Genomic DNA, 26,683 nt, shown 5'->3' with positions numbered 1-26,683 from the left:
CTTGTCTGGATGTCATCAAATGCGAGATGGTGCTGTGCCTGTGGATCGAGTGGATATTATGAAAAAAATCTAATGTTTCGCGTAAGAAATTATAGTTTTCTTTTGTACATCGATGGACTTAATCGCCAACTGAGCATCATTCGCTGTAAAATCGATTTCGCGGATTTATCTTTTTTGATATAATTTATCAGTGATTATCTACACCCCCTCTAATTAACAAACGCCTTGTGGCTATGACTACGGATTTACTATCTGATTTGGATAGTCGTTTCTTCGCTGATAACCTCCTGACAAGCGAAGATTGGGGTAAGTGAGAGAGATAATACATGGTACTGTAATGCATGTTTACCACAGGGCAGCATGGATGCGTTAGCTAGCTACGTACTGTAGCTAACTAGCTAAAATGATGAGCTAACTTGTAGCTAGCTAACGAGACTCGCTGATCACGAACGCGTGAATTTGACTATGCATCTTCCATTTCCTAACCTTACCAGGTTGACCCTGGCAGCAAATTACGAAAAATCATAATGTGAAAGTTGGTGGTAGAATGATGTGCAGTTCGGGGTAGTTTGGTTTCTTGCGTGGGTGTGTGCCAATGACTGTAGCTATATATGTGCACTGGGCAGCAAACCGGATGTCACTGTATTAGCACAGATAGGATGGTTAATTATATAGTTAAACAAAATATTTGGTGTTAGTGTGAGAAAAGCTTGTGCTCTGCAAGCTTTCATTTTCCATAAGATTAAAGCTAGCTGAAAAGACCATCGATCCCAAATACCTGAATTACAAACGTATGCAATATGTGGAACCAAAACATAGGCTAAGGCCTATCTAAATACTGAAAACATAGCTGGCTTTATGGGACATCTGGTGGTCTGGGACATCTGGGTATCTCAGTCCCTTTCTTAAATCAATAGCATTTGCATCTGACAGATTGGCTTGCTTTCATTGTAGGGCACTGTATTTTAGATACTAAACTTCCCCTTTTACTGACCCCCTGATCATTGCTTTTGTATGCTCAAGTTTGCAGACTTAAGTCTTTGGTTGTCTCATGCACTTTAACTTCCTGTGATCACTGAACCTGATTCAATTTTACATTTACTCTTTATGATAGACATAATTTAAATAGTTAGGCCTGCCATATGAATCAAAACTAGTTGTGAAAAACGATTTAGAGTTGTAAAGGATAGCCTACTCAGTCTAGCATTCTTTCAAGAAAAAAACATCCCACGATAATGTAGGCTAGAACTACAATTTCATTTCAGCCCATAAATTGGCCCTCTAGTTAATGGGGTCTACTATTATAATGAGTAGCTAAGACTTTAGCTAGCCCTTGGCTAATTAAAATTCATCAGTAACGGGGAACAATTCTCAGCACAGAGCAGGTTGGTATCTGATCCCTCTGCTATTGAGCATGGGTCACCTCAGGGCTGAAAACCTCCATCTCATGTCTTTTAATCCAGCTTCCCCTCAATTGCTTAGATTTCCCTCAATTTGTAAAGCCGGAAAACCCAAACTGGACTCCTGTGAATTAAAGCTGCTTTGAATTTTAAAATGGGTGTGGAAAAGCATCAAACCTTGAGCTCATTTTAGGTGTGTTTATGATCACAACCATCATTTACTAGTAGATCCCTCTTCTTGTTTTAGCTCAAAGGTCAGAGTCGTGTTTCAAGCCCTTGACAAACCAAATAAGGCATGGGAAACCATGGCGACAAGGGGTCACTGTGGTATAGTGATAAGGCTTTACTTACCACCGCTATTGCAACTGATACTCAAGCAACTAGTGTGTCTGTCCATGTGCATAATTATGTTCCTACAGTACTAACTAATTGGTCGGTCTGTCTGTCTCAGATGCCTGTCTGTACCAGTGTGAGAGCATGGAGGAGGGAGAGGACGGGGAGTACACGAGAGGACCGAAATATGAAACATCGGTACGGACAAAGAGTTTCTGCTCGCAGACCCTGACTGTATTATCTGACCACTGTACTGCACATGTTGTATCACCACATCGAAGTTAATTCATAGCTATGACCAATGCTAATCACTCTTTCAATGATTTAGACCTAATTCCCGGTCTACTCAACATGAGGCCTATTCTAGGGATGGGCATTTGAAATGTTTTGACGGTTAGAGCACTCGCATTTATTTTTTGAGTACTCAAAGTGGGGGGGGGGGGTCTATTTTTAGAACACAAGGCCTGAACTGGAAATAAATATTTGTGCATTATCTATATGCCAACAGTACGCAACAATGCCTAATTTATCAAAACCATTACAGATAACAAATCCTAATTTCTAAATTGCCCCATATATATATATATATATATATATGTATATGTATATGTGCCATTTAAGATTCATTTATCGAAACCGTAAAATCAACTGGTTATACATTTACATTTACGTCATTTAGCAGACGCTCTTATCCAGAGCGACTTACAAACCCTATAGCCAGTGGGATAACCACTTTACAATATCTTTTTTTTTTTTTTAGGGGGGGGGGGGGGTAGAAGGATTACTTTATCCTATCCCAGGTATTCCTTAAAGAGGTGGGGTTTCAAATGTCTCCGGAAGGTGGTGAGTGACTCCGCTGTCCTGGCGTCGTGAGGGAGCTTGTTCCACCATTGGGGTGCCAGAGCAGCGAACAGTTTTGACTGGGCTGAGCGGGAACTATGCTTCCGCAGAGGAAGGGGAGCCAGCAGGCCAGAGGTGGATGAATGCAATGCCCTCGTTTGGATGTAGGGACTGATCAGAGCCTGAAGGTACAGAGGTGCCGATCCCCTCACAGCTCCATAGGCAAGCACCATGGTCTTGTAGCAGATGCGAGCTTCAACTGGAAGCCAGTGGAGTGTGCGGAGGAGCGGGGTGACGTGAGAGAACTTGGGAAGGTTGAACACCAGACGGGCTGCGGCATTCTGGATGAGTTGTAGGGGTTTAATGGCACAGGCAGGGAGCCCAGCCAACAGCGAGTTGCAGTAATCCAGACGGGAGATGACAAGTGCCTGGATTAGGACCTGTGCCGCTTCCTGTGTAAGGCAGGGTCGTACTCTCCGAATGTTGTAGAGCATGAACCTGCAGGATCGGGTCACCGCCTTGATGTTAGCGGAGAACGACAGGGTGTTGTCCAGGGTCACGCCAAGGCTCTTCGCACTCTGGGAAGAGGACACAATGGAGTTGTCAACCGTGATGGCGAGATCATGGAACGGGCAGTCCTTCCCCGGGAGGAAGAGCAGCTCCGTCTTGCCAAGGTTCAGCTTGAGGTGGTGATCCGTCATCCATACTGATATGTCTGCCAGACATGCAGAGATGCGATTCGCCACCTGGTTATCAGAAGGGGGAAAGGAGAAGATTAGTTGTGTATCGTCAGCGTAGCAATGATAGGAGAGGCCATGTGAGGATATGACAGAGCCAAGTAACTTGGTGTATAGGGAGAATAGGAGAGGGCCTAGAACTGAGCCCTGGGGGACACCAGTGGTGAGAGCACGTGGTGCGGAGACAGCTTCTCGCCACGCCACTTGGTAGGAGCGACCGGTCAGGTAGGACGCGATCCAGGAGTGAGCCGCGCCGGAGATGCCCAGCTCGGAGAGGGTGGAGAGGAGGATCTGATGGTTCACAGTATCAAAGGCAGCAGACAGGTCTAGAAGGACAAGAGCAGAGGAGAGAGAGTTAGCTTTAGCAGTGCGGAGAGCCTCCGTGACACAGAGAAGAGCAGTCTCAGTTGAATGACCAGTCCTGAAACCTGACTGGTTTGGATCAAGAAGGTCATTCTGAGAGAGATAGCAAGAGAGTTGGCTAAAGACGGCACGCTCAATAGTTTTGGAAAGAAAAGAAAGAAGGGATACTGGTCTGTAGTTGTTGACATCAGTGGGATCGAGTGTTGGTTTTTTGAGAAGGGGTGCAACTCTCGCTCTCTTGAAGACGGAAGGGACATAGCCAGCGGTCAAGAATGAGTTGATCAGCGAGGTGAGGTAGGGGAGAAGGTCACCGGAGATGGTCTGGAGAAGAGAGGAGGGGATGGGGTCAAGCGGGCAGGTTGTTGGGCGGCCTGCAGTCACAAGTCGCAAGATTTTATCTGGAGATAGAGGGGAGAAAGAAGTCAAAGCATAGGGTAGGGCAGTGTGAGCAGGACCAGCAGTGTCATTAGACTTAACAAACGAGGATCGGATGTCGTCAACCTTCTTTTCAAAGTGGTTGACGAAGTCATCCACAGAGAGAGAGGAGGGGGGGGAGGAGGATTCAGCAGGGAGGAGAATGTGGCAAAGAGCTTCCTAGGGTTAGAGGCAGATGCTTGGAATTTAGAGTGGTAGAAAGTGGCCTTAGCAGCAGAAACAGATGAAGAAAATGTAGAGAGGAGGGAGTGAAAAGATGCCAGGTCGGCAGGGAGTTTAGTTTTCTTCCATTTCCGCTCCGCTGCCCGTAGCTCTGTTCTGTGAGCTCGCAATGAGTCATCAAGCCACGGAGCTGGAGGGGAGGACCGAGCCGGCCGGGAGGATAGGGGACACAGGGAGTCAAAGGATGCAGAAAGGGAGGAGAGGAGGGTTGAGGAGGCAGAATCAGGAGATTGGAGGGAGAAGGATTGAGCAGAGGGAAGAGATGATAGGATGGAAGAGGAGAGAGTAGTGGGAGAGAGAGAGCGAAGGTTGCGGCGGCGCATTACCATCTGTGTAGGGGCAGAGTGAGTAGTGTTGGAGGAGAGCGAGAGAGAAAAGGATACAAAGTAGTGGTCGGAGACATGGAGGGGAGTTGCAGTGAGATTAGTAGAAGAGCAGCATCTAGTAAAGATGAGGTCAAGCGTATTGCCTGCCTTGTGAGTAGGGGGGGACGGTGAGAGGGTGAGGTCAAAAGAGGAGAGGAGTGGAAAGAAGGAGGCAGAGAGAAATGAGTCAAATGTAGACGTAGGGAGGTTGAAATCCCCCAGAACTGTGAGGGGTGAGCCATCCTCAGGAAAGGAACTTATCAAGGCGTCAAGCTCATTAATGAACTCTCCAAGGGAACCTGGAGGGCGATAGATGACAAGGATATTAAGCTTAAATGGGCTAGTGACTGTGACAGCATGGAATTCAAATGAGGAGATAGACAGATGGGTTAGGGGAAAAATTGAGAATGTCCACTTGGGAGAGATGAGGATTCCTGTGCCACCACCCCTCTGACCAGATGCTCTCGGGGTATGCGAGAACACATGGTCAGACGAGGAGAGAGCAGTAGGAGTAGCAGTGTTTTCAGTGGTAATCCATGTTTCCGTCAGCGCCAGGAAGTCGAGGGACTGGAGGGTAGCATAGGCTGGGATGAAGTCAGCCTTGTTGGCAGCAGAACGGCAGTTCCAGAGGCTGCCTGAGACCTGGAACTCCAGGTGTGGGGTGCGTGCAGGGACCACCAGGTTAGAGAGGCAGCAGCCACGCGGTGTGAGGCGTTTGTGTAGCCTGTGCGGAGAGGAGAGAACAGGGATAGGCAGAGGCATAGTTGACAGGCTGTAGCAAATGGCTACAATAATGCAGAGGAGATCGGAATGAAATGAACTAAACATCTGGGAAAGGAGAGAGTAAAAACCAAAACTCCCAAATATAACTCTCCCAACTTCACCCCAGAAACTATAATTGTTTCACTGAACCACCCGAATAAAACTCTCCCAACTTCCACTTTAGAAATTAGAATTGTTGTGAACTACAGCGGTTCAATGTTTCAAGAATAGACTCAACTTACTTTATTCAGCTAGCTAACTATGACGCTATAGCTAACTAGCATGCTAGCATCCAATAACACACAGTTTAGCACCAATACTTGGTTACAACAAACTACCAATAGTGTGTTAACACACTAAACAGATAATTCGTGTCCGTGTCTAGTTCCTTTCATAACGCAGCAATAATTAAACGTTGGCTAGCTAGCACAAATATATTGTATTTAGCTGCTGCAGTACAGCTAGCCGGTCGTGTTGGCTAGCTAGCAATGGCTGCTGTGTTGACTTTGTTTGAATAACGGCGGCGCTGCGAACAAATGTAGCTGGCTAAAAGGATATTGTATTTAGTTGCTACCGTTGCTAATAGCTACTCGCCAGCTAGTCCAGGAGGTGAGTTAGCTAGCTAGCTAGCTTCGTGCTACACCCGGCACCGCCGAATACAATGCTAACCTACAATAACTACCCACAACAGCCCACGATGCCTACCTATAATACCTAATAATATACAGCCCACGATGCCTACCTATAATACCTAACTACAATCTAAATACATAGTTTAAGCCCAAGCTATGTATAAAGCCAAACTTACCCGACGCCAGCTGTCTGGGTGGCAGACTGCAATCAGTAGCTGTAATTAAGTACAGCAGCCACCAACCACCTAACGTTAATGCCTCGGATAATGAGGTTAGAAAAACAGCTGAATGGTAGCTAGCTAGCTGGCTTAATTACAGGTACTCTTAAGCGTGAAATAACATTGGAAACAGCTATCCACAGTTGCTAAAAGTTACCAGTAGCTACCCGCTAGCTAGCTAGCTTTGTTGGTCCAAGTAGTGGGTTAGCTAGCCTCGTGCTTCGCCGGGGTCCGCCGAATACAATACTTACCTACAATAATTACCTACAATAACCTACAATAACCTACAATAACTACCTAAGTAAACTACCTATAATACCTAACTACAATACCTACCTACAATCTAAATACATGGTTTAAGCTTTACTCAACACCATATAAGAAGCCAAGCTTACCTCCTGCTAGAGAAAACACAACCTCTCCCGACCACCGACTGGACATATGTTATATTATATTGTGGAACACAATCTTCAAACAGGTAGTAACCTTAGCAGTGGCGCTTGCTTGTTGAAGCCTATGGCTGTGCAATGGCATAGCCTTGCTTTGTTAATTTAGCAGACACAACGCTCTTATTTCCCAAGACTTATCACAGTCAAGACGCACCTAATTTATAGGGAAAAAAGAATGTCATATAACAGAATAAAATCGAACCAACAATTTTTCTAAATGAAATAAATTGCCAATGCGAAGTGATGCGCATCTCACGTCTGGAATAGTTATTCTCAAAGAGTGATCATTTGAAACGGGGCTCAATTTAGCGAATTGAAAGACAATTTTCTGAGGGTTACAAACCAAAATCTTTCTTCGATATACAGATGTTCGATTTAGTTTATTTTTCCTTTTCTTTCAAATTTTTCTAAACGGATTAAGAATTCTACATTAAACACTGCATGGAGATTAATTAAGACCACAACATCTATTTGGTGAGTAGGCCTGGTGTTAATGATTCTGATGAAAATACGCTCTGTCTTTATCAAATGAATGTCTTGGCATATTTTCAGTGTAGAACCTATCTATGTTTAGGGGGGTTATAGCCTAGGCTAACCAATTCTAAATGGCGTTAGCAGTTTGCAAAGTAGCCTAGGTGGAAAATAGACAGGATGCAATTATTTCAAATCTGCAGCTCGTTGTTGGAACACATATTTCCCTACATCAGTCAACCAGTTCATTTTGAATTTCTGATTAAACTGTTGTCATTTGGCAAGGAATGTAGCTTGTGTATCCCATCAGTTAGATCCGTTTTTATAGGCATTTCTTTCTGTAGGGCTAACAGAAGCTTGTGTGCGCACTCGGCACACGTGTAGCAGGAGCGGACGGAACACAATTTAGTGAGTGAGACACGGAGGGGAAAATGAATTTAGGGAGAAGAACTGATGCTTGGCTTGATTTCTTTTTTTGTTGTGTCCTGCAAATGCGCATGTACAAATGGAACACTAGAGTCAAAGCAAATGAACGTTGTCTTCAAGACCATTTTTTAAATAAAATCGGGACAAAATGTTACATGCCCGTTCGGGCAGCCACAAAGCACATTCCACAAAATATTTCACAGTATAAAAAAAGGTGATTTTTAGTCGGGTTAAAGATTGAGTTTTGACATCCGTTGGAGGACTCATTTACCCATCTCTAGCCTATTCCAATCTACTGTACCAGTCAAAAGTTTGGACACCTACTCATTCAAGGGTTTTTCTTTATTTGTACTATTTTCTACATTGTAGAATAATAGTGAAGACATCAAAACTATGAAATAACACATGGAGTCATGTAGTAACCAAAAAAGTGTTAAACAAATCAAAATATATTTTATATTTGAGATTCTTCAAATAGCCTTTTTTAAATTGTATTTTAGTACTCGTTTAGCAGACGCTCTTATCCAGAGCGACTTACAGGAGCAATTAGGGTTAAGTGCCTTGCTCAAGGGCACATCGACAGATTTTTCACCTAGTCGGCTCGGGGATTAGAACCAGCGACCTTTCGGTTACTGGCACAACGCTCTTAACCACTAAGCTACCTGCCACACTCTACTCTCTACATCCCTACAATCAACCATTGGAAATATCTTGTTTGTTAGTAGTATACAGTGGGGGAAAAAAGTATTTAGTCAGCCACCAATTGTGCAAGTTCTCCCACTTAAAAAGATGAGAGAGGCCTGTAATTTTCATCATAGGTACACGTCAACTATGACAGACAAAATGAGGGGAAAAAATCCAGAAAATCACATTGTAGGATTTTTAATAAATTTATTAGCAAATTATGGTGGAAAATAAGTATTTGGTCAATAACAAAGGTTTCTCAATACTTTGTTATATACCCTTTGTTGGCAATGACACAGGTCAAACATTTTCTGTAAGTCTTCACAAGGTTTTCATACACTGTTGCTGGTATTTTGGCCCATTCCTCCATGCAGATCTCCTCTAGAGCAGTGATGTTTTGGGGCTGTCGCTGGGCAACACAGACTTTCAACTCCCTCCAAAGATTTTCTATGGGGTTGAGATCTGGAGACTGGCTAGGCCACTCCAGGACCTTGAAATGCTTCTTACGAAGCCACTCCTTCGTTGCCCGGGCGGTGTGTTTGGGATCATTGTCATGCTGAAAGACCCAGCCACGTTTCATCTTCAATGCCCTTGCTGATGGAAGGAGGTTTTCACTCAAAATCTCACGATACATGGCCCCATTCATTCTTTCCTTTACACAGATCAGTCGTCCTGGTCCCTTTGCAGAAAAACAGCCCCAAAGCATGATGTTTCCACCCCCATGCTTCACAGTAGGTATGGTGTTCTTTGGATGCAACTCAGCATTCTTTGTCCTCCAAACACGACGAGTTGAGTTTTTACCAAAAAGTTATATTTTGGTTTCATCTGACCATATGACATTCTCCCAATCCTCTTCTGGATCATCCAAATGCACTCTAGCAAACTTCAGACGGGCCTGGACATGTACTGGCTTAAGCAGGGGGACACGTCTTTCACTGCAGGATTTGAGTCCCTGGCGGCGTAGTGTGTTACTGATGGTAAGCTTTGTTACTTTGGTCCCAGCTCTCTGCAGGTCATTCACTAGGTCCCCCCGTGTGGTTCTGGGATTTTTGCTCACCGTTCTTGTGATCATTTTGACCCCACGGGGTGAGATCTTGCGTGGAGCCCCAGATCGAGGGAGATTATCAGTGGTCTTGTATGTCTTCCATTTCCTAATAATTGCTCCCACAGTTGATTTCTTCAAACCAAGCTGCTTACCTATTGCAGATTCAGTCTTCCCATTCTGGTGCAGGTCTACAATTTTGTTTCTGGTGTCCTTTGACAGCTCTTTGGTCTTGGCCATAGTGGAGTTTGGAGTGTGACTGTTTGAGGTTGTGGACAGGTGTCTTTTATACTGAAAACAAGTTCAAACAGGTGCCATTGATACAGGTAACGAGTGGAGGACAGAGGAGCCTCTTAAAGAAGAAGTTACAGGTCTGTGAGAGCCAGAAATCTTGCTTGTTTGTAGGTGACCAAATACTTATTTTCCACCATAATTTGCAAATAAATTCATAAAAAATCCTACAATGGGATTTTCTGGATTTTTTTCCCTCAATTTGTCTGTCATAGTTGACGTGTACCTATGATGAAAATTACAGGCCTCTCTCATCTTTTTAAGTGGGAGAACTTGCACAATTGGTGGCTGACTAAATACTTTTTTTCCCCACTGTATGTGGTAACCCCCACTGTTACCTCAATATCTGCTTGCACAATATGGTCAAAATTTGAGATCCAACAACGTGTAATTCTCAAATGTTCAATTCTCCCATTGATTTGTGCAGAAGTCTCAGTTACACGAGTGTATTTCAAATTAAGATTAGGCCCATAAAGACTAGGCCTATCTGATGCAAGCATCTCAGTCCATTCAGGATTACCAGGCCATCACTGTAAATAAGAATTTGTTCTTAATTGACCTGCCTAGTAAAATAAAGTTTAAATAAAATACAGTGTGCAATAGTGCGGCAATCTGCTCATTCTTATTTTATCAAATCAAATTTTATTGGTCACATACACATATTTAGCAGATGTGTAGCTAAATGCTTGTGTTCCTAGCTCCAACAATGCAGTAGTATCTAACAATTCACAACAATACACACAAATCTAAAAGTAAAGAATGGAATTAAGAATATATAAATATTAGGACAAGCAATGTCGGAGTGGCATTGACTAAAATGCAGTATATACAGTGAGGGGGAAAAAAGTATTTGATCCCCTGCTGATTTTGTACGTTTGCCCACTGACAAAGAAATTATATGTCTATAATTTTAATGGTAGGTTTATTTGAACAGTGAGAGACAGAATAACAACAAAATAATCCAGAAAAATGCATGTCAAAAATGTTATAAATTGATTTGCATTTTAATGAGGGAAATAATTATTTGACCCCCTCTCAATCAGAAAGATTTCTGGCTCCCAGGTGTCTTTTATACAGGTAATGAGCTGAGATTAGGACCACACTCTTAAAGGGAGTGCTCCTAATCTCCGTTTTTTATCTGTATAAAAGACACCTGTCCACATAAGCAATCAATCAATCAGATTCCAAACTCTCCACCATGGCCAAGACCAAAGAGCTCTCCAAGGATGTCAGGGACAATATTGTAGACCTACACAAGGCTGGAATGGGCTACAAGACCATCGCCAAGCAGCTTGGTGAAAAGGTGACAACAGTTGGTGCGATTATTCGCAAATGGAAGAAACACAAAAGAACGGTCATTCTCCCTCAGCCTGAGCTCTTTGGCATCAACTCAACTCGTCGTGTTTGGAGGAGGAGGAATGCTGCCTATGACCCCAAGAACACCATCCCCACCGTCAAACATGGAGGTGGAAACATTAACACCTTTTGGGGTGTTTTTATGCTAAGGACAAGGACAACTTCACCGCATCAAAGGGACGATGGACGGGGCCATGTACCGTCAAATCTTGGGTGAGAACCTCCTTCCCTCAGCCAGGGCATTGAAAATGGGTCGTGGATGGGTATTCCAGCATGACAATGACCCAAAACACACGGCCAAGGCAACAAAGGAGTGGCTCAAGAAGAGGCACATTAAGGTCCTGGAGTGGCCTAGCCAGTCTCCAGACCTTAATCCCATAGAAAATCTGTGGAGGGAGCTGAAGGTTCGAGTTGCCAAACGTCAGCCTCGAAACCTTAATGACTTGGAGAAGATCTGCAAAGAGCAGTGGGACAAAATCCCTCCTGAGATGTGTGCAAACCTGGTGGCCAACTACAAGAAACGTCTGACCTCTGTGATTGCCAACAAGGGTTTTGCCACCAAGTACTAAGTCATGTTTTGCAGAGGGGTCAAATACTTATTTCCCTCATTAAAATGCAAATACATTTATAAAAAATTTTACATGCGTTTTTCTGGATTTTTTTGTTGCTATTCTGTCTCTCACTGTTCAAATAAACCTACCATTAAAATTATAGACTGATCATGTCTTTGTCAGTGGGCAAACGTACAAAATCAGCAGGGGATCAAATACTTCTTTCCCTCACATATGAAATGAGTAAAGCAGTATGTAAACATTAGTGACTAGTGTTCCATTTATTAAAGTGACCAGTGATTCCATGTCTATGTATATCAGTATAAACCAGGCAGCGTTACACACTACCTAGCAGTGGTGAGAGTTCAGTGTGTGATGCCAAGGTTATGGGGCTGATTTGCCTGTTGGGGCAACCGATGGTGCTCCCCCTGCCAACCTACTGACTAATCCACACGATGGCCTAATTCTGTGCTCCGCTTCTTCTCTCTCCTCGCAGTTTGACAACGATCTCGTGCTGACCCTTGATCCCGACAATCCCACATCGCCATGGAGACACCTGGACGACAACCTTCTCACAGGTGCAGAGATTAATAAAGCATGGCAGGAAGCATAAGAAGAGGTTTTCCTTTTTAAAGTATTAGTTGTGGTAGTAGACATGTTATTACTACTATAGAAGGCCCATAAAGTAAAATAGGAACATCACTTCAGTTTAGTAGTAAGGTGTCATTGTAGCTCAGCGTCGGTTTTGGTGTACTTGTAAAACCTTGCTCCCTCTCTCTCTCTCTCTCTGCTCTGCCTTCCTCTCACTCTTAAGGGGACAGTCCCGTATTGAAAGATGAAATGACAATAACACAGCCTTTGCCAGTGGACATGTGTAAGTTCCTCTTTGGCTATTGCTTACGTGTATGTGTGCGTCTTATGCTTGAATGTGAAATATTCACAATGTATAATTTGTGTCTGCTGTTCCAGTGTTCCGGGTAAAGGCTGAGCCTCCCTCCCCTGCCTCCTCGCTAGCCTCAGACTGCTCCCTGACGTCACTTCCAGACTCACAGGTCAGTCCAGACAGAGATCAGCTCCCAGACTCACAGGTCAGTCCAGACAGAGATCAGCTCCCAGACTCACAGGTCAGTCCAGACAGAGATCAGCTCCCAGACTCACAGGTCAGTCCAGACAGAGATCAGCTCCCAGACTCACAGGTCAGTCCAGACAGAGATCAGCTCCCAGACTCACAGGTCAGTCCAGACAGAGATCAGCTCCCAGACTCACAGGTCAGTCCAGACAGAGATCAGCTTCCACATCACACTGCTAAAGGCACCCTATGCTATATTGATGCATCACAGTTTAGAGACACTGAGATGCAATGTACACAAAGTGCTAATTTTCAGTGACATAATGATGGACTTTAGAACATAGTCAGAGTATTTCAAAACTAACCAATGTGCAACAAAGGTGTGACGCCTTTTTTAACATTTCTTGCACATCTCTCTTTCTACCATTCAGATCACAGTGAAAGGGGAGAACCCGCCCACACCTCCTTACATGTTTGGAGATGTGCTGGCACCACCACTTGGCACATGTGAAGTCACGGTGGCCTCCGCACAACTGGCCCAACCACAGTCCAAACTGCCCCCACAGCCACAGCAACACCAAACAGCAGCCAATGGCATCGACACACAGCCACAGGCCACAGGTACGCGTTTCTACAGTGACGTCAGCTATCAATGTGCTGCACAGGAAAGACTTCAGCCACGAGAGCACACTTCATATCATGTACTTTTGGTGCAAATGTTGTTGACATTGTTCTTGGCAGACATTTATAGTGCATGGGAGTGGTTTTAACTCCCACACTATCATGTTCTCTGTCCCTCCAGTCCACCCCACTGCGGCCACGATTAAAGCCAGTACCATCCTGAGCAGTAAGCCTCTCATCCAGCCCAGGCCTGTGTGTGTAGCAGCTCTCCCCGTCCCCCAGGCTCCCAGTCCAGCCAAGGCCCTCATACTGCACAGCCTGCCTAGCATGGACCAGAGCAGGCCTGGTGAGTCTTGGGACCAGACTGACCATTTTTCACACATTACCTTATTCCAGGCTTACCATTTGGTGAATGCATGAGGTTAATTAAAGGGGAGCGTTGAACTCAGAAGTTTTGAATTCAGAGTTACTGTATGTATCTGTGTGTGTATGCTCAAATCGCCACAATACCTATTAATGTCTATTCCTGTGATTGATTAGAATGTGTTTGTATTTCATTCTCTTTTTTGTGTGGTAAATGGCCATGCCATTACATAATACATGATGTAATAGCTAAGTGATGTCACATTCCTTTCCTCCCTTAGTGGTGCTTTCCCAGTCCGTCTGTCTGGGGTCCGCTCCAGCCATCGTCAAAATGGAGCCCGTCTCCCCCACAATGCCTCACTGCCATAGCCCCACGGCCCCCTTCCCCAGCAAACCCATAGTCCCAGCGTCCTCTCTGCCAGGGAGCAACTGCAACGGCATCGATGTGAGTGTCTGTCAGTCACATGTCAGTCAGTCAGTGAGTAGGTCTCTCTCAATTTCTTCTTCAACCGTTGCGTTACCTCAGGCTTCACTGTTAGATCATACACCCATTAACTTTCATGCATTCTCTCCTCCGGCCGCGTCTCAGATGAAGGTGATGAAGAGGCAGCAGCGGATGATCAAGAACCGGGAGTCGGCGTGCCAGTCACGCAAGAAGAAGAAGGAGTACCTGCAGAACCTGGAGGGCCAGCTGAGGGAGGTGCAGCAGGAGAACGAGCGCCTCCGCAGGGAGAACCAGGCCCTGAGGGAGAGGCTTGCCGGGAAAGAGGTACAGGAGGGGTGGGGAGGGAGGGTGGGTGGAGTGGAGTGGAGTGGGAGGGAAGAAGGTACAGGGCAAGGGAGAACGGAGGGGTATGGGAGGAGAGTAGTGGCGGAGGTACAGGAGTAGAATCAAGGGGAGGGGTAGGAGACAGAGGAGGGAGGGTGGCAGGGGAGCTGGAAAGCCAGGAAACCTCCCTTAAGCAAATGTGTTCGTGATTACATTACTGAGGCAGAGATGGATTTCCCTAATGAACCGGATGGACTGTATTGCTTTCAATGAATCTTTCTAAATGAAAGTCTTAAGAATGTGGTTAAGATTTGACTGTTAAAGCAACAACTAGGAATACATTCAAAGAGGTCATTGAGGACATGTTGGTACTTGCGTGTTTACTAGGGCCAGGACGATACCAGTATCGCAATATTTTTTCCAGGGTAAAAATGAAAACCCGAAGTAGAACACTTTGGTCCTTTAAAAACCTGCTGTATGTAAAATATTGTGTTGTATAGCTTGGAAAATAAATAAATGTCCCTCTGGATGACAACATAATGACGTTTGTTTCCAAAAGACGGCTGTTTTCCTAAAGAAGTCAACCCTCTTCGTGTTTTGTTTCCTTGCCACGATACTAACGAGCATCGCGATACTGGTATCGTCCTGGCCATAGTGTTTACATTGTGCTCTAACTCTCCTCTCTCTGTTCCAGGGCAGTGAATCTGGTAACAACAAGAGGGCCGTCTGCGTCATGGCAGTGCTACTATTCATGACTTTCAGTTTCGGCCCTGTCAGGTAAAAGTCACTGTTCGTAGTCACTGCCATTCAATGAAGTGTTATCAATTGGCAAATTGGCCCCCAAAAAATCCTGTTTTAAAGAGTCATGTACAGAACTGCATGGTTGGTTGATTTTGACAAAATGTTTTCCTCCAGTATCACAGACAGGAAGCTGGAGACGGGGTTACAGGAAGAGGTGGTCCCTCACACAGGAAGACATCTCCTGGAGTTTGAGACGGCTCAGGAACACAGCAGAGTGGAGGAAAGGATAGAGCCCGAGGAGGAGGGAGGAGAGGATAGGTGGAAGGGAGGAGAGGTGGAGAGGGAATCCACTGATTCATACCAGTTTAGGTGGGTAATAAAGTCCAATTCATAGTTAACTCTGCATATCCACGATGGTGAGCCTGTTCATTATGACCTTATCACAGCCATCTGCGGCTGCTGCTCATGTGGTTCTAATTGATGAGGCTTTGCAAACATGCTTCAGTCAAGTAGAATGCCATTAGAGAACAAGACCGTGTTTGAGCTGTGCAGAAGATTTGCATGCAGTCTAATCATTTAGAATGCAGTCATACTGGTCTGAACTTGGAAGTACAGTGGCTTGCGAAAGTATTCACCCCCCTTAGCATTTTTCCTATTTTGTTGCCTTTGTATCATTTGATTTACACAACATGCATACCACTTTGAAGATGCAAAATATTTTTTATTGTGAAAGAAATAAGACAAAAAAACAGAACTTGAGCGTGCATAACTATTCACCCCCCCCAAAGTCAAAACTTTGTAGAGCCACTTTTTGCAGCAATTACAGCTGCAAGTCTCTTGGGGTATGTCTCTATAAGCTTGGCACATCTAGCCACTGGGATTTTTGCCCATTCTTCAAGGCAAAACTGCTCTAGCTCCTTCAAGTTCGGTGGGTTCCGCTGGTGTACAGCAATCTTTAAGTCATACCACAGATTCTCAATTGGATTGAGGTCTGGGCTTTGACTAGGTCATTCCAAGACATTTAAATGTTTCCCCTTAAACCACTTGAGTGTTGCTTTAGCAGTATGCTTAGGGTCATTGTCCTGCTGGAAGGTGAACCTCCGTCCCAGTCTCAAATCTCTGGAAGACTGAAAAAGGTTTCCCTCAAGAATTTCCCTGTATTTAGCACCATCCATCATTCCTTCAATTCGGACCAGTTTCCCAGTCCCTGCCGATGAAAAACATCCCCACAGCATGATGCTGCCACCACGCTTCACTGTGGGGATGGTGTTCTCGGGGTGATGAGAAGTGTTGGGTTTGCACCAGACATTGCGTTTTCCTTGAAGACCAAAAAGCTCAATTTTAGTCTCATCTGACCAGAGTACCTTCTTCCATATGTTTGGGGAGTCTCTCACATGCGTTTTGGCGAACACCAAACGTGTTTGCTTATTTTTTTCTTTAAGCAATGACTTTTTTCTGCCCACTCTTCTGTAAAGCCCAGCTCTGTGGAGTGTACGGCTTAAAGTGGTCCTATGGACAGATACTCCAATCTCCGCTGTGCAGCTCCTTCAGGGTTATCTTTGGTCTCTTTGTGGCCTCTCTGATTAATGCCCTCCTTGCCTGGTCCGTGAGTTTTGGTGGGCGGCCCTCTCTTGGCAGGTTTGTTGTGGTGCCATATTCTTTCAATTTTTTAATAATGGATTTAATGGTGCTCCGTGGGATGTTCAAAGTTTCAGATATTTTTTTATAACCCAACCCTGATCTGTACTTCTCCACAACTTTGTCCCTGACCTGTTTGGAGAGCTCCTTGGTCTTCATGGTGCCGCTTGCTTGGTGGTGCCCCTTGCTTAGTGGTGTTGCAGACTCTGGGGCCTTTCAGAACAGGTGTATATATACTGAGATCATGTGACACTTAGATTGCACACAGGTGGACTTTATTTCAATAATTATGTAACTTCTGAAGGTAATTGGTTGCACCAGATCTTATTTAGGGGCTTCATAGCAAAGGGGGTGAATACATACAGTGGGGAAAAAAAGTATTTAGTCAGCCACCAATTGTGCAAGTTCTCCCACTTAAAAAGATGAGAGAGGCCTGTAATTTTCATCATAGGTACACGTCAACTATGACAGACAAAATGAGAAAAAAAAATCCAGAAAATCACATTGTAGGATTTTTTATGAATTTATTTGCAAATTATGGTGGAAAATAAGTATTTGGTCAATAACAAAAGTTTCTCAATACTTTGTTATATACCCTTTGTTGGCAATGACACAGGTCAAACGTTTTCTGTAAGTCTTCACAAGGTTTTCACACACTGTTTCTGGTATTTTGGCCCATTCCTCCATGCAGATCTCCTCTAGAGCAGTGATGTTTTGGGGCTGTCGCTGGGCAACACGGACTTTCAACTCCCTCCAAAGATTTTCTATGGGGTTGAGATCTGGAGATTGGCTAGGCCACTCCAGGACCTTGAAATGCTTCTTACGAAGCCACTCCTTCGTTGCCCGGGCGGTGTGTTTGGGGTCATTGTCATGCTGAAAGACCCAGCCACGTTTCATCTTCAATGCCCTTGCTGATGGAAGGAGGTTTTCACTCAAAATCTCACGATACATGGCCCCATTCATTCTTTCCTTTACACGGATCAGTCGTCCTGGTCCCTTTGCAGAAAAACAGCCCCAAAGCATGATGTTTCCACCCCCATGCTTCACAGTAGGTATGGTGTTCTTTGGATGCAACTCAGCATTCTTTGTCCTCCAAACACGATGAGTTGAGTTTTTACCAAAAAAATATATTTTGGTTTCATCTGACCATATGACATTCTCCCAATCCTCTTCTGGATCATCCAAATGCACTCTAGCAAACTTCAGACGGGCCTGGACATGTACTGGCTTAAGCAGGGGGACACGTCTGGCACTGCAGGATTTGAGTCCCTGGTGGCGTAGTGTGTTACTGATGGTAGGCTTTGTTACTTTGGTCCCAACTCTCTGCAGGTCATTCACTAGGTCCCCCCGTGTGGTTCTGGGATTTTTGCTCACCGTTCTTGTGATCATTTTGACCCCACGGGGTGAGATCTTGCGTGGAGACCCAGATCGAGGGAGATTATCAGTGGTCTTGTATGTCTTCCATTTCCTAATAATTGCTCCCACAGTTGATTTCTTCAAACCAAGCTGCTTACCTATTGCAGATTCAGTCTTCCCAGCCTGGTGCAGGTCTACAATTTTGTTTCTGGTGTCCTTTGACAGCTCTTTGGTCTTGGCTAAAGTGAAGTTTGGAGTGTGACTGTTTGAGGTTGTGGACAGGTGTCTTTTATACTGATAACAAGTTCAAACAGGTGCCATTAATACAGGTAACGAGTGGAGGACAGAGGAGCCTCTTAAAGAAGATGTTACAGGTCTGTGAGAGCCAGAAATCTTGCTTGTTTGTAGGTGACCAAATACTTATTTTCCACAATAATTTGCAAATAAATTCATAAAAAATCCTACAATGTGATTTTCTGGATTTTTTTTCCTCATTTTGTCTGTCATAGTTGACGTGTACCTATGATGAAAATTACAGGCCTCTCTCATCTTTTTAAGTGGGAGAACTTGCACAATTGGTGGCTGACTAAATACTTTTTTTCCCCACTGTATACACGCACCACTTTTCCGTTATTAATTTTTTAGAATTGTTTGAAACAAGTAATTTTTTTCATTTCACTTCACCAATTTGAACTATTTTGTGAATGTCCATTACATGAAATCCAAATAAAAATCCATTTAAATTACAGGTTGTAATGTAGGAAAAACGCCAAGGGGGATGAATACTTTTGCAAGGCACTGTATGTAACAGGCAGTGGTGGAAAATGTATTAAATTGTCATACTTGAGTAAAAGTAAAGATACCTTAATAGAAAATGACTCAAGTAAAAGTGAAAGTCACACAGTAAAATACTACTTGAGTAAAAGTCTAAATGTATTTGGTTTAAATATACTTATGTATCAAAAGTGAATGTAATTGCTAAAATATACTTAAGTATCAAAAGTAAAAGTATAAATCAATTCCAATTCCTTATGTTAAGCAAACCAGACGGCACAATTTAATTAATTTTTTTACGGATAGCCAGAGGTACACTCCACCACTCAGAAGTAATTTACAAACAAAGCATTTGTGTTTAGTGAGTCCACCAGATCAGAGGCAGTAGGGATGACCAGGGTTGTTCTCTTGATAAGTGCGTGTATTGGACCATGTTCCTGTCAAAATGTAATGAGTACTTTTGGGTGTGAGGGAAAATGTATTTAGTAAAAAGTACATTATTTTCTTTAGGAATGTAGTGAAGTAACTGCTAACAGGCTGTCATAAAATGAATGATGTCCACATATTACTTGCCTGTAAGATGTTTACTTCATGTTTACAGCTCTTTAAGGACTTGTGCCCTTTGAAATCACTATGGTTTTGTATAGAATAGTATTGATATACTTGTTAGGCTTTCAGAAGGATGTTGAATCTGTTAAAGGTTGTTGTTTCAATCTGTATTACATGTTTGGCTGTTTTTAGAAACCTGAGTGATGTGTTCAGCGACGTGAAGGACCTGGTCCTGCAGGACCTTGACCGCTATTTCACCTCTAATGACTGCAGGCAGTTCAACCGCTCCGAGTCCCTCAGGTCAGCAGCGCTGCTATAGTCCTAACTCAGGCGTCCACGAGTCTCTCTGTCATCCCATCTCTCACCACATTATGCAAATATGATATTGAGTTACACCATCTACAGTGCACCTGTGCTCTCAAACAGGCCTGTCACTGTATCCATGTTCAAAGGAGGCAGTGTATATTATATCCCCATAGATCCCACTGTATTTGTATTATACTGAATTAGTCAAGTTTCTGTGTACTCATCTTGACTTCTACAGCTGACTGTTTCTCTTTCTCGCTCAGGCTGGCGGATGAGCTGAGAGGATGGGTTCACAGGCATCAGATCGACAGGAAGAAGTCTGGAGGGAAGCCAAAGATAGTGAAAAAAGCTAAAATAGCACAGGTGTGGTTTCATCTACTTTCTTAGTATTTCTGTATCAGATCATATTTTCGTAGTATTTCACGTTCAGATGCACACGTGAGTACACATGATGCCTCTGGTGTGTTGAACAACCTAGTTTCTGTTCATGTGTATTGTTTTGCATCATAGTTGTTTCCCTTCCCTTTTCTACAGAAAGCACAGCTAAGGAAGACAAACTTCTCAAGATATCTTCCCATTCAGACCCATCGTTCCATTGAAAGGTAACCGTTGTAGACTACATATACAGTGGGGGTATTTAGTCAGCCACCAATTGTGCAAGTTCTCCCACTTAAAAAGATGAGAGAAGCCTGTAATTTTCATCATAGGTACATGTCAACTATGACAGACAAATTGAGATTTTTTTTCTCCAGAAAATCACATTGTAGGATTTTTAATTAATTTATTTGCAAATTATGGTGGAAAATAAGTATTTGGTCACCTACAAACAAGCAAGATTTCTGGCTCTCACAGACCTGTAACTTCTTCTTTAAGAGGCTCCTCTGTCCTCCACTCGTTACCTGTATTAATGGCACCTGTCCACAACCTCAAACAGTCACACTCCAAACTCCACTATGGCCAAGACCAAAGAGCTGTCAAAGGACACCAGAAACAAAATTGTAGACCTGCACCAGGCTGGGAAGACTGAATCTGCAATAGGTAAGCAGCTTGGTTTGAAGAAATCAACTGTGGGAGCAATTATTAGGAAATGGAAGACATACAAGACCACTGATAATCTCCCTCGATCTGGGGCTCCACGCAAGATCTCACCCCGTGGGGTCAAAATGATCACAAGAACGGTGAGCAAAAATCCCAGAACCACACGGGGGGACCTAGTGAATGACCTGCAGAGAGCTGGGACCAAAGTAACAAAGCCTACCATCAGTAACACACTACGCCGCCAGGGACTCAAATCCTGCAGTGCCAGACGTGTCCCCCTGCTTAAGCCAGTACATGTCCAGGCCCGTCTGAATTTGCTAGAGTGCATTTGGATGATCCAGAAGAGGATTGGGAGAATGTCATATGGTCAGATGAAACCAAAATATAACTTTTTGGTAAAAACTCAACTCGTTGTGTTTGGAGGACAAAGAATGCTGAGTTGCATCCAAAGAACACCATACCTACTGTGAAGCATGGGGGTGGAAACATCATGCTTTGGGGCTGTTTTTCTGCAAAGGGACCAGGACGACTGATCCGTGTAAAGGAAAGAATGAATGGGGCCATGTATCGTGAGATTTTGAGTGAAAACCTCCTTCCATCAGCAAGGGCATTGAAGATGAAACGTGGCTGGGTCTTTCAGCATGACAATGATCTCAAACACACCGCCCGGGCAATGAAGGAGTGGCTTCGTAAGAAGCATTTCAAAGTCCTGGAGTGGCATAGCCAGTCTCCAGATCTCAACCCCATAGAAAATCTTTGGAGGGAGTTGAAAGTCCGTGTTGCCCAGCGACAGCCCCAAAACATCACTGCTCTAGAGGATATCTGCATGGAGGAATGGGCCAAAATACCAGCAACAGTGTGTGAAAACCTTGTGAAGACTTACAGAAAACGTTTGACCTGTGTCATTGCCAACAAAGGGTATATAACAAAGTATTGAGACACTTTTGTTATTGACCAAATACTTATTTTCCACTGTAATTTGCAAATAAATTCATAAAAAATCCTACAATGTGATTTTCAGGAATTTTTTTCTCATTTTGTCTGTCATAGTTGACATGTACCTATGATGAAAATTACAGGCCTCTCTCATCTTTTTAAGTGGGAGAACTTGCACAATTGGTGGCTGACTAAATACTTTTTTTCCCCACTGTACCTGTAGTCAGCAGTGGTGTTCATCCTTCAATTTCTAAGTGATTCGTTGACTTTTGCATGTTCACTTGTACCAATACTAAACCAAGTTTTGTATTTGTATCAACTGAGGGGAAAAAAACTGCTGGATTGAGTCCTACCATTTTTATTGGTATTTGTCATCTTGGCCTAACTTCCCTTCTATTTGTCTCTCACAGTCAGATACAAGTGTTCCCTGCTGGTCCAGAGATCAGCTACAGTGACTTCATGGACGCTATCGACCGGCGTGAGGACACCTTCTACGTGGTCTCCTTCAGACGGGTAAGACAGAACAGCAACGCCAAATCTCTAGGGAAGTGAAACCGAGTGTGAATAAAAACGGACAGTGGGTGTCATTCACATTTTTTATTTATTTCACTTTTATTTAACCAGGTAAGCCAGTTGAGAACAAGTTCTCATTTACAACTGCGACCTGGCCAAGATAAAGCAAAGCAGTGCAATTAAAAACAACAACACAGAGTTACATATGGGGTAAAACAATACATAAAGTCAAAAATACAACATAAAATATATATACAGTGTGTGCGAATGTAGTAAATTATGGAGGTAAGGCAATAAATAGGCCATAGTGCAAAATAGTTACAATTTCGTATTAACACTGGAATGATAGATGTGCAAATAGAGATACTGTGGTGCAAATTAGCAAATTAAATAACAATATGGGGATGAGGTAGTTGGATGGGCTAATTACAGATGGGCTGTGTACAGGTGCAGTGATCGGTAAGCTGCTCTGACAACTGATGCCTAAAGTTAGTGAGGGAGATAAGTGTCTCCGGCTTCAGAGATTTTTGCCGTTCGTTCCAGTCATTGGCAGCAGAGAACTGGAAGGAATGGCGGCCAAAGGAGGTGTTGGCTTTGGGGATGACCAGTGAGATATACCTGCTGGAGCGCAGACTACGGGTGGGTGTTGCTATGGTGACCAGTGAGCTAAGATAAGACAGGGATTTGCCTAGCAGTGATTTATAGATGACCTGGAGCCAGTGGGTTTGGCGACGAATATGTAGTGAGGGCCAGCCAACAAGAGCATACAGGTCACAATGGTGGGCAGTATATGGGGCTTTGGTGACAAAACGGATGGCACTGTGATAGACTACATCCAATTTACTGAGTAGAGTGTTGGAGGCTATTTTGTAAATGACATCGCCGAAGTCTAGGATCGGTAGGATAGTCAGTTTTACGAGGGCATGTTTTGCAGCATGAGTGAAGGAGGCTTTGTTGCGAAATAGGAAGCCGATTCTAGATTTAACTTTTGATTGGAGATGCTTAATGTGAGTCTGGAAGGAGAGTTTACAGTCTAACCAGACACCTAGGTATTTGTAGTTGTCCACATACTCTAGGTCAGACCCGCCGAGAGTAGAGATTCTAGTCGGGTGGGCGGGTGCAAGCAGCGTTCGGTTGAAGAGTATGCATTTAGTTTTACTAGTGTTTAAGAGCAGTTGGAGGCTACGGAAGGAGTGTTGTATGGCGTTGAAGCTCGTTTGGAGGTTTGTTAACACAGTGTCCAATGAAGGGCCAGATGTATACAAAATGGTGTCGTCCACATAGAGGTGGATCCGAGCGTCACCAGCAGCAAGAGCAACATCATTGAAATACACAGAGAATAGAGTCGGCCCGAGAATTGAACCCTGTGGCACCCCCATAGAGACTGCCAGAGGTCCAGACAACAGGCCCTCCGATTTGACACATTGAACTCTATCTGAGAAGTAGTTTGTGAACCAGGCGAGGCAGTCATTTGAGAAACCAAGGCTATTTAGTCTGCCAATAAGAATGTGGTGGTTGACAGAGTCGAAAGCCTTGGCCAGGTCGATGAAGACGGCTGCACAGTACTGTCTTTTATCGATCGCGATTATAATATCGTTTAGGACCTTGAGCGTGGCTGAGGTGCACCCATGACCAGCTCGGAAACCGGATTGCCGGATGCATAATACAAGACAAATATGTCCGACATTTATTAACATACTTTCTCTCTGTAGGATCACCTGCTGTTGCCAGCCATCAGCCACAATAAGACCACACGACCCAAAATGTCTCTGGTGATGCCAGCTATGTCTGTCAACGGTGAGTTTGTTTTTCTTGATATGTAGATGGAACAATTAGTGGTTTAGAATTATGCCAAATTATAGCCTCATTGCACTGCTGTACACTGTTGTACAAATATTGTCTGATTTAACTTTTTGAGATGCCCTTGTTATCTTTGAACAATGGAGATCTTTGAATGTTGAATTTCATTTTTTGGTGAACGCGGAGGCATATTACGTAAAACCTACGTGTTATGTGCCCTTGAGCAAGGCACTAAACCCTAATTAGCTCCAGGGGCGCTGTACTACTATGGCTGACCCTGTAAAACAACACATTTCACTGCACCTATCTGGTGTATGGGACAATTTTTTTTAATGTTTGTTTGTTTTTGTTAGTTGTTTAGTTAGCCTCTGTATCTGTCTATCTATTGTACATTTTCCTCTCCCTGTCAGTGTCTCTTTTTTATACATTGCACTCTCGTTCTCTCTCACTCCCACAGAGAGTTTATATAACAAATCCCAGGGGTACGAGATGATGATGCAGGTGGATTGTGAGGTCATGGACACCCGGATCATCCCCATCAAAGCTTCCGCTGTTCCCCCGTCCCTCCGCGACCCCCCTCCCGCTCCCCCCGCCCACCATCACCACAGCAACCACACCTCCCTCCGAGGCCGCCACCATCCCCACACCGGCGGAGCGGCGTCTCCACGGCAACCCTTACCTTCCAGAAGACAGGAGGCTGAGTATTACATCAGCCAGGGGGGCGGGGTTTGAGGTTAGTGAAGGTGAACAAATGAGAGTGGGATGAAAGGAGAAAGGAAAGGAAGTGGAAAACAGGAAGGAGAGGGTAATGGGAGATTGAATAGGTGAAGTGAGATGGAGAGGAGGACTTGATAAGGGAGAGTGGAAAGGTTGTTGGAGGCAAATCTGTCAGGGAATTATGGAGGCCATCTGTACTAATTGAAACAAATGGTTAACAATACGGTGCCACAATGTTGAAACGTTGTCCCAGCAACTCAAAGCAAATGTGTTTATTCTACTGAAGATTCAATATTTGAATCAATATACTAATAGACCAATGAGTAAAACCCACTCCGCAAAGCTGATCTGTTTAATATAAAAAAAAGTCAAATAACATTGAAGTTATTTATTTCTTTAGCAAACCTAAAAGACGTGACACCCTCTTTTTTAAAAAAAACATTCTATAATTAAAAGGTTTACCAATGGTTCCTAACTAAATAATTTCTTAATATATACTTTTAAAAAACCTGCCCAAACACAGACCTAGCAGTTCACTGCACTTAGACATAGCGCAGAATTAATCACCGAAATATATGCAGCTAATGGTAGTGGACTGCTCATGGTTTCATTTGAGGACAATTTTTTGTAGCGGTTCCATTTTGTATATTTGTGTTTATTGCTCTCCATTGAAATTCCATTCAGAGGGCTCCTGCAGAAAATGCAGGTCAGATGCTAGTCGTCAGCTTAGATTTGTTTTTTGTTTGTTTCTTTTTTATGTAAAATGTGTTTGGATTTGTATGAGGATTTATTTAACTTGTGATTATTGGTTGTAAATATCAATGGTAGCTGTTGTGATATTGTTATTTTCAAACCTATATTTTGCTCTGTCCTCTAAACTACTTCTTCTTATGGGCACAAACCTGCTGTTCCTATACTCCAGAAGTGAGCACGTTAATAAGTACATGGACAGGCCTAAATATATTTGCATTGAACGCAGAAGACCACCTTGATCATACAGTGTGTTGTGTATTTGTATATACTTGTAATTTTCTAGCACTTGCACAAATCTTGCAGCATCGAGCTTGATCCACTGTATCTCCATGTAATTATGGAGAATAGCAACAGATTTGGTAGTACAGAAAAAAATCTAGGATGTATTAACATCTGAATACATTCTCAATGTCATCAGCAATATGGTGATGTTAAATTACTGACACCTTATCCAGAATCATCCAGGTACTCTGAAATTATAGAATTGATTGTGTTTCTTATACACATATGTGAAGTAAATCCAGTAAGCATTGTTTTCTGTTTGTTTTTGTTTTTTACCCCCCAAATGCAGTCAGTCTTCTGACCAAAAGTGGTTTCTGAGTCTACAATGAGATGTGAAGTCATTTTCATTAGTTGCAAACTCTCTGTGAACTCGTCTTGCTCTGACTGAAGCACTGCACACACTTCTTCAGCAAGTGTATATGTTTGAGATAATAATGCCATTCTCACGGGAATACCACCCATTGTTTTTCATTTTTATATAAAAATTATAATAATTCTTATCAAAAGAAATGAAATATTTAAAAAGTTTGATATGAAGCTGTATAAGTTTTGTTAGGGGTGTTGAGAGGTCTCTTTTTAGTTTGATTTCAGAACCCACTTTGGCCAATGGGAATACAGGAACACAATGCTACTAGTGATATATAGTGAGGTGTCGGATCCAATACATTTACATGTCAATTCACTCTCACACAAACACACTCACCACACACATGCACATTATATGTACACACACACACACGGCAAAACTTTAAGCATGAAAATCTGTGGTTATAATGGTAGCAATGTACATTATATGGTCAATGCCTCCTGTCTTTTTTCTTATTTAAATGAATTTTCATAACTTTTTTTTTTAATTCTCTTTCCCTGATTATACGAGAAGT

General features: G+C 43.4%; 1 protein-coding gene across 2 annotated transcripts; it reads left to right on the top strand.

Moving 5' to 3' along the window:
- Nucleotides 1-26,055, top strand: LOC311126980 (cyclic AMP-dependent transcription factor ATF-6 beta-like). 2 transcript variants are annotated; one of them, XM_084158709.1, is made up of 17 exons: nt 1-306; nt 1,852-1,931; nt 12,074-12,155; nt 12,392-12,451; nt 12,547-12,629; nt 13,078-13,267; nt 13,449-13,613; nt 13,912-14,075; nt 14,220-14,399; nt 15,094-15,176; nt 15,315-15,509; nt 19,650-19,757; nt 20,027-20,126; nt 20,298-20,365; nt 22,148-22,250; nt 23,963-24,047; nt 24,508-26,055. In XM_084158709.1, the coding sequence occupies exons 1-17, from the start codon at nt 234-236 to the stop codon at nt 24,780-24,782; spliced, it is 2,094 nt and encodes a 697-aa protein (XP_084014835.1). In that variant the 5' UTR covers nt 1-233; the 3' UTR covers nt 24,783-26,055. The 2 variants fall into 2 exon arrangements, with proteins under 2 accessions (XP_084014835.1, XP_084014834.1); XM_084158708.1 differs by having other exon boundaries at nt 137-306; nt 13,912-14,108.
- The last annotated feature ends 628 nt before the right edge of the window (nt 26,056-26,683 follow it).

The sequence above is a fragment of the Coregonus lavaretus genome (assembly GCF_964263955.1).
Source record: "Coregonus lavaretus genome assembly, chromosome: 3".
In the NCBI taxonomy this organism is placed as follows: Eukaryota; Metazoa; Chordata; class Actinopteri; order Salmoniformes; family Salmonidae; genus Coregonus; species Coregonus lavaretus.
This window is presented reverse-complemented; position numbering and strand designations above follow the sequence as displayed.

Excerpts from the sequence above, each read along its gene's own strand:
- LOC311126980 (XM_084158708.1), top strand. The coding sequence starts at position 234 with ATGACTACGGATTTACTATCTGATTTGGATAGTCGTTTCTTCGCTGAT. Across the intron at positions 13,268-13,448 it reads CACACAGCCACAGGCCACAG|TCCACCCCACTGCGGCCACG; the intron begins GTACGCGTTTCT and ends CTGTCCCTCCAG. Across the intron at positions 19,758-20,026 it reads AACCGCTCCGAGTCCCTCAG|GCTGGCGGATGAGCTGAGAG; the intron begins GTCAGCAGCGCT and ends TTTCTCGCTCAG.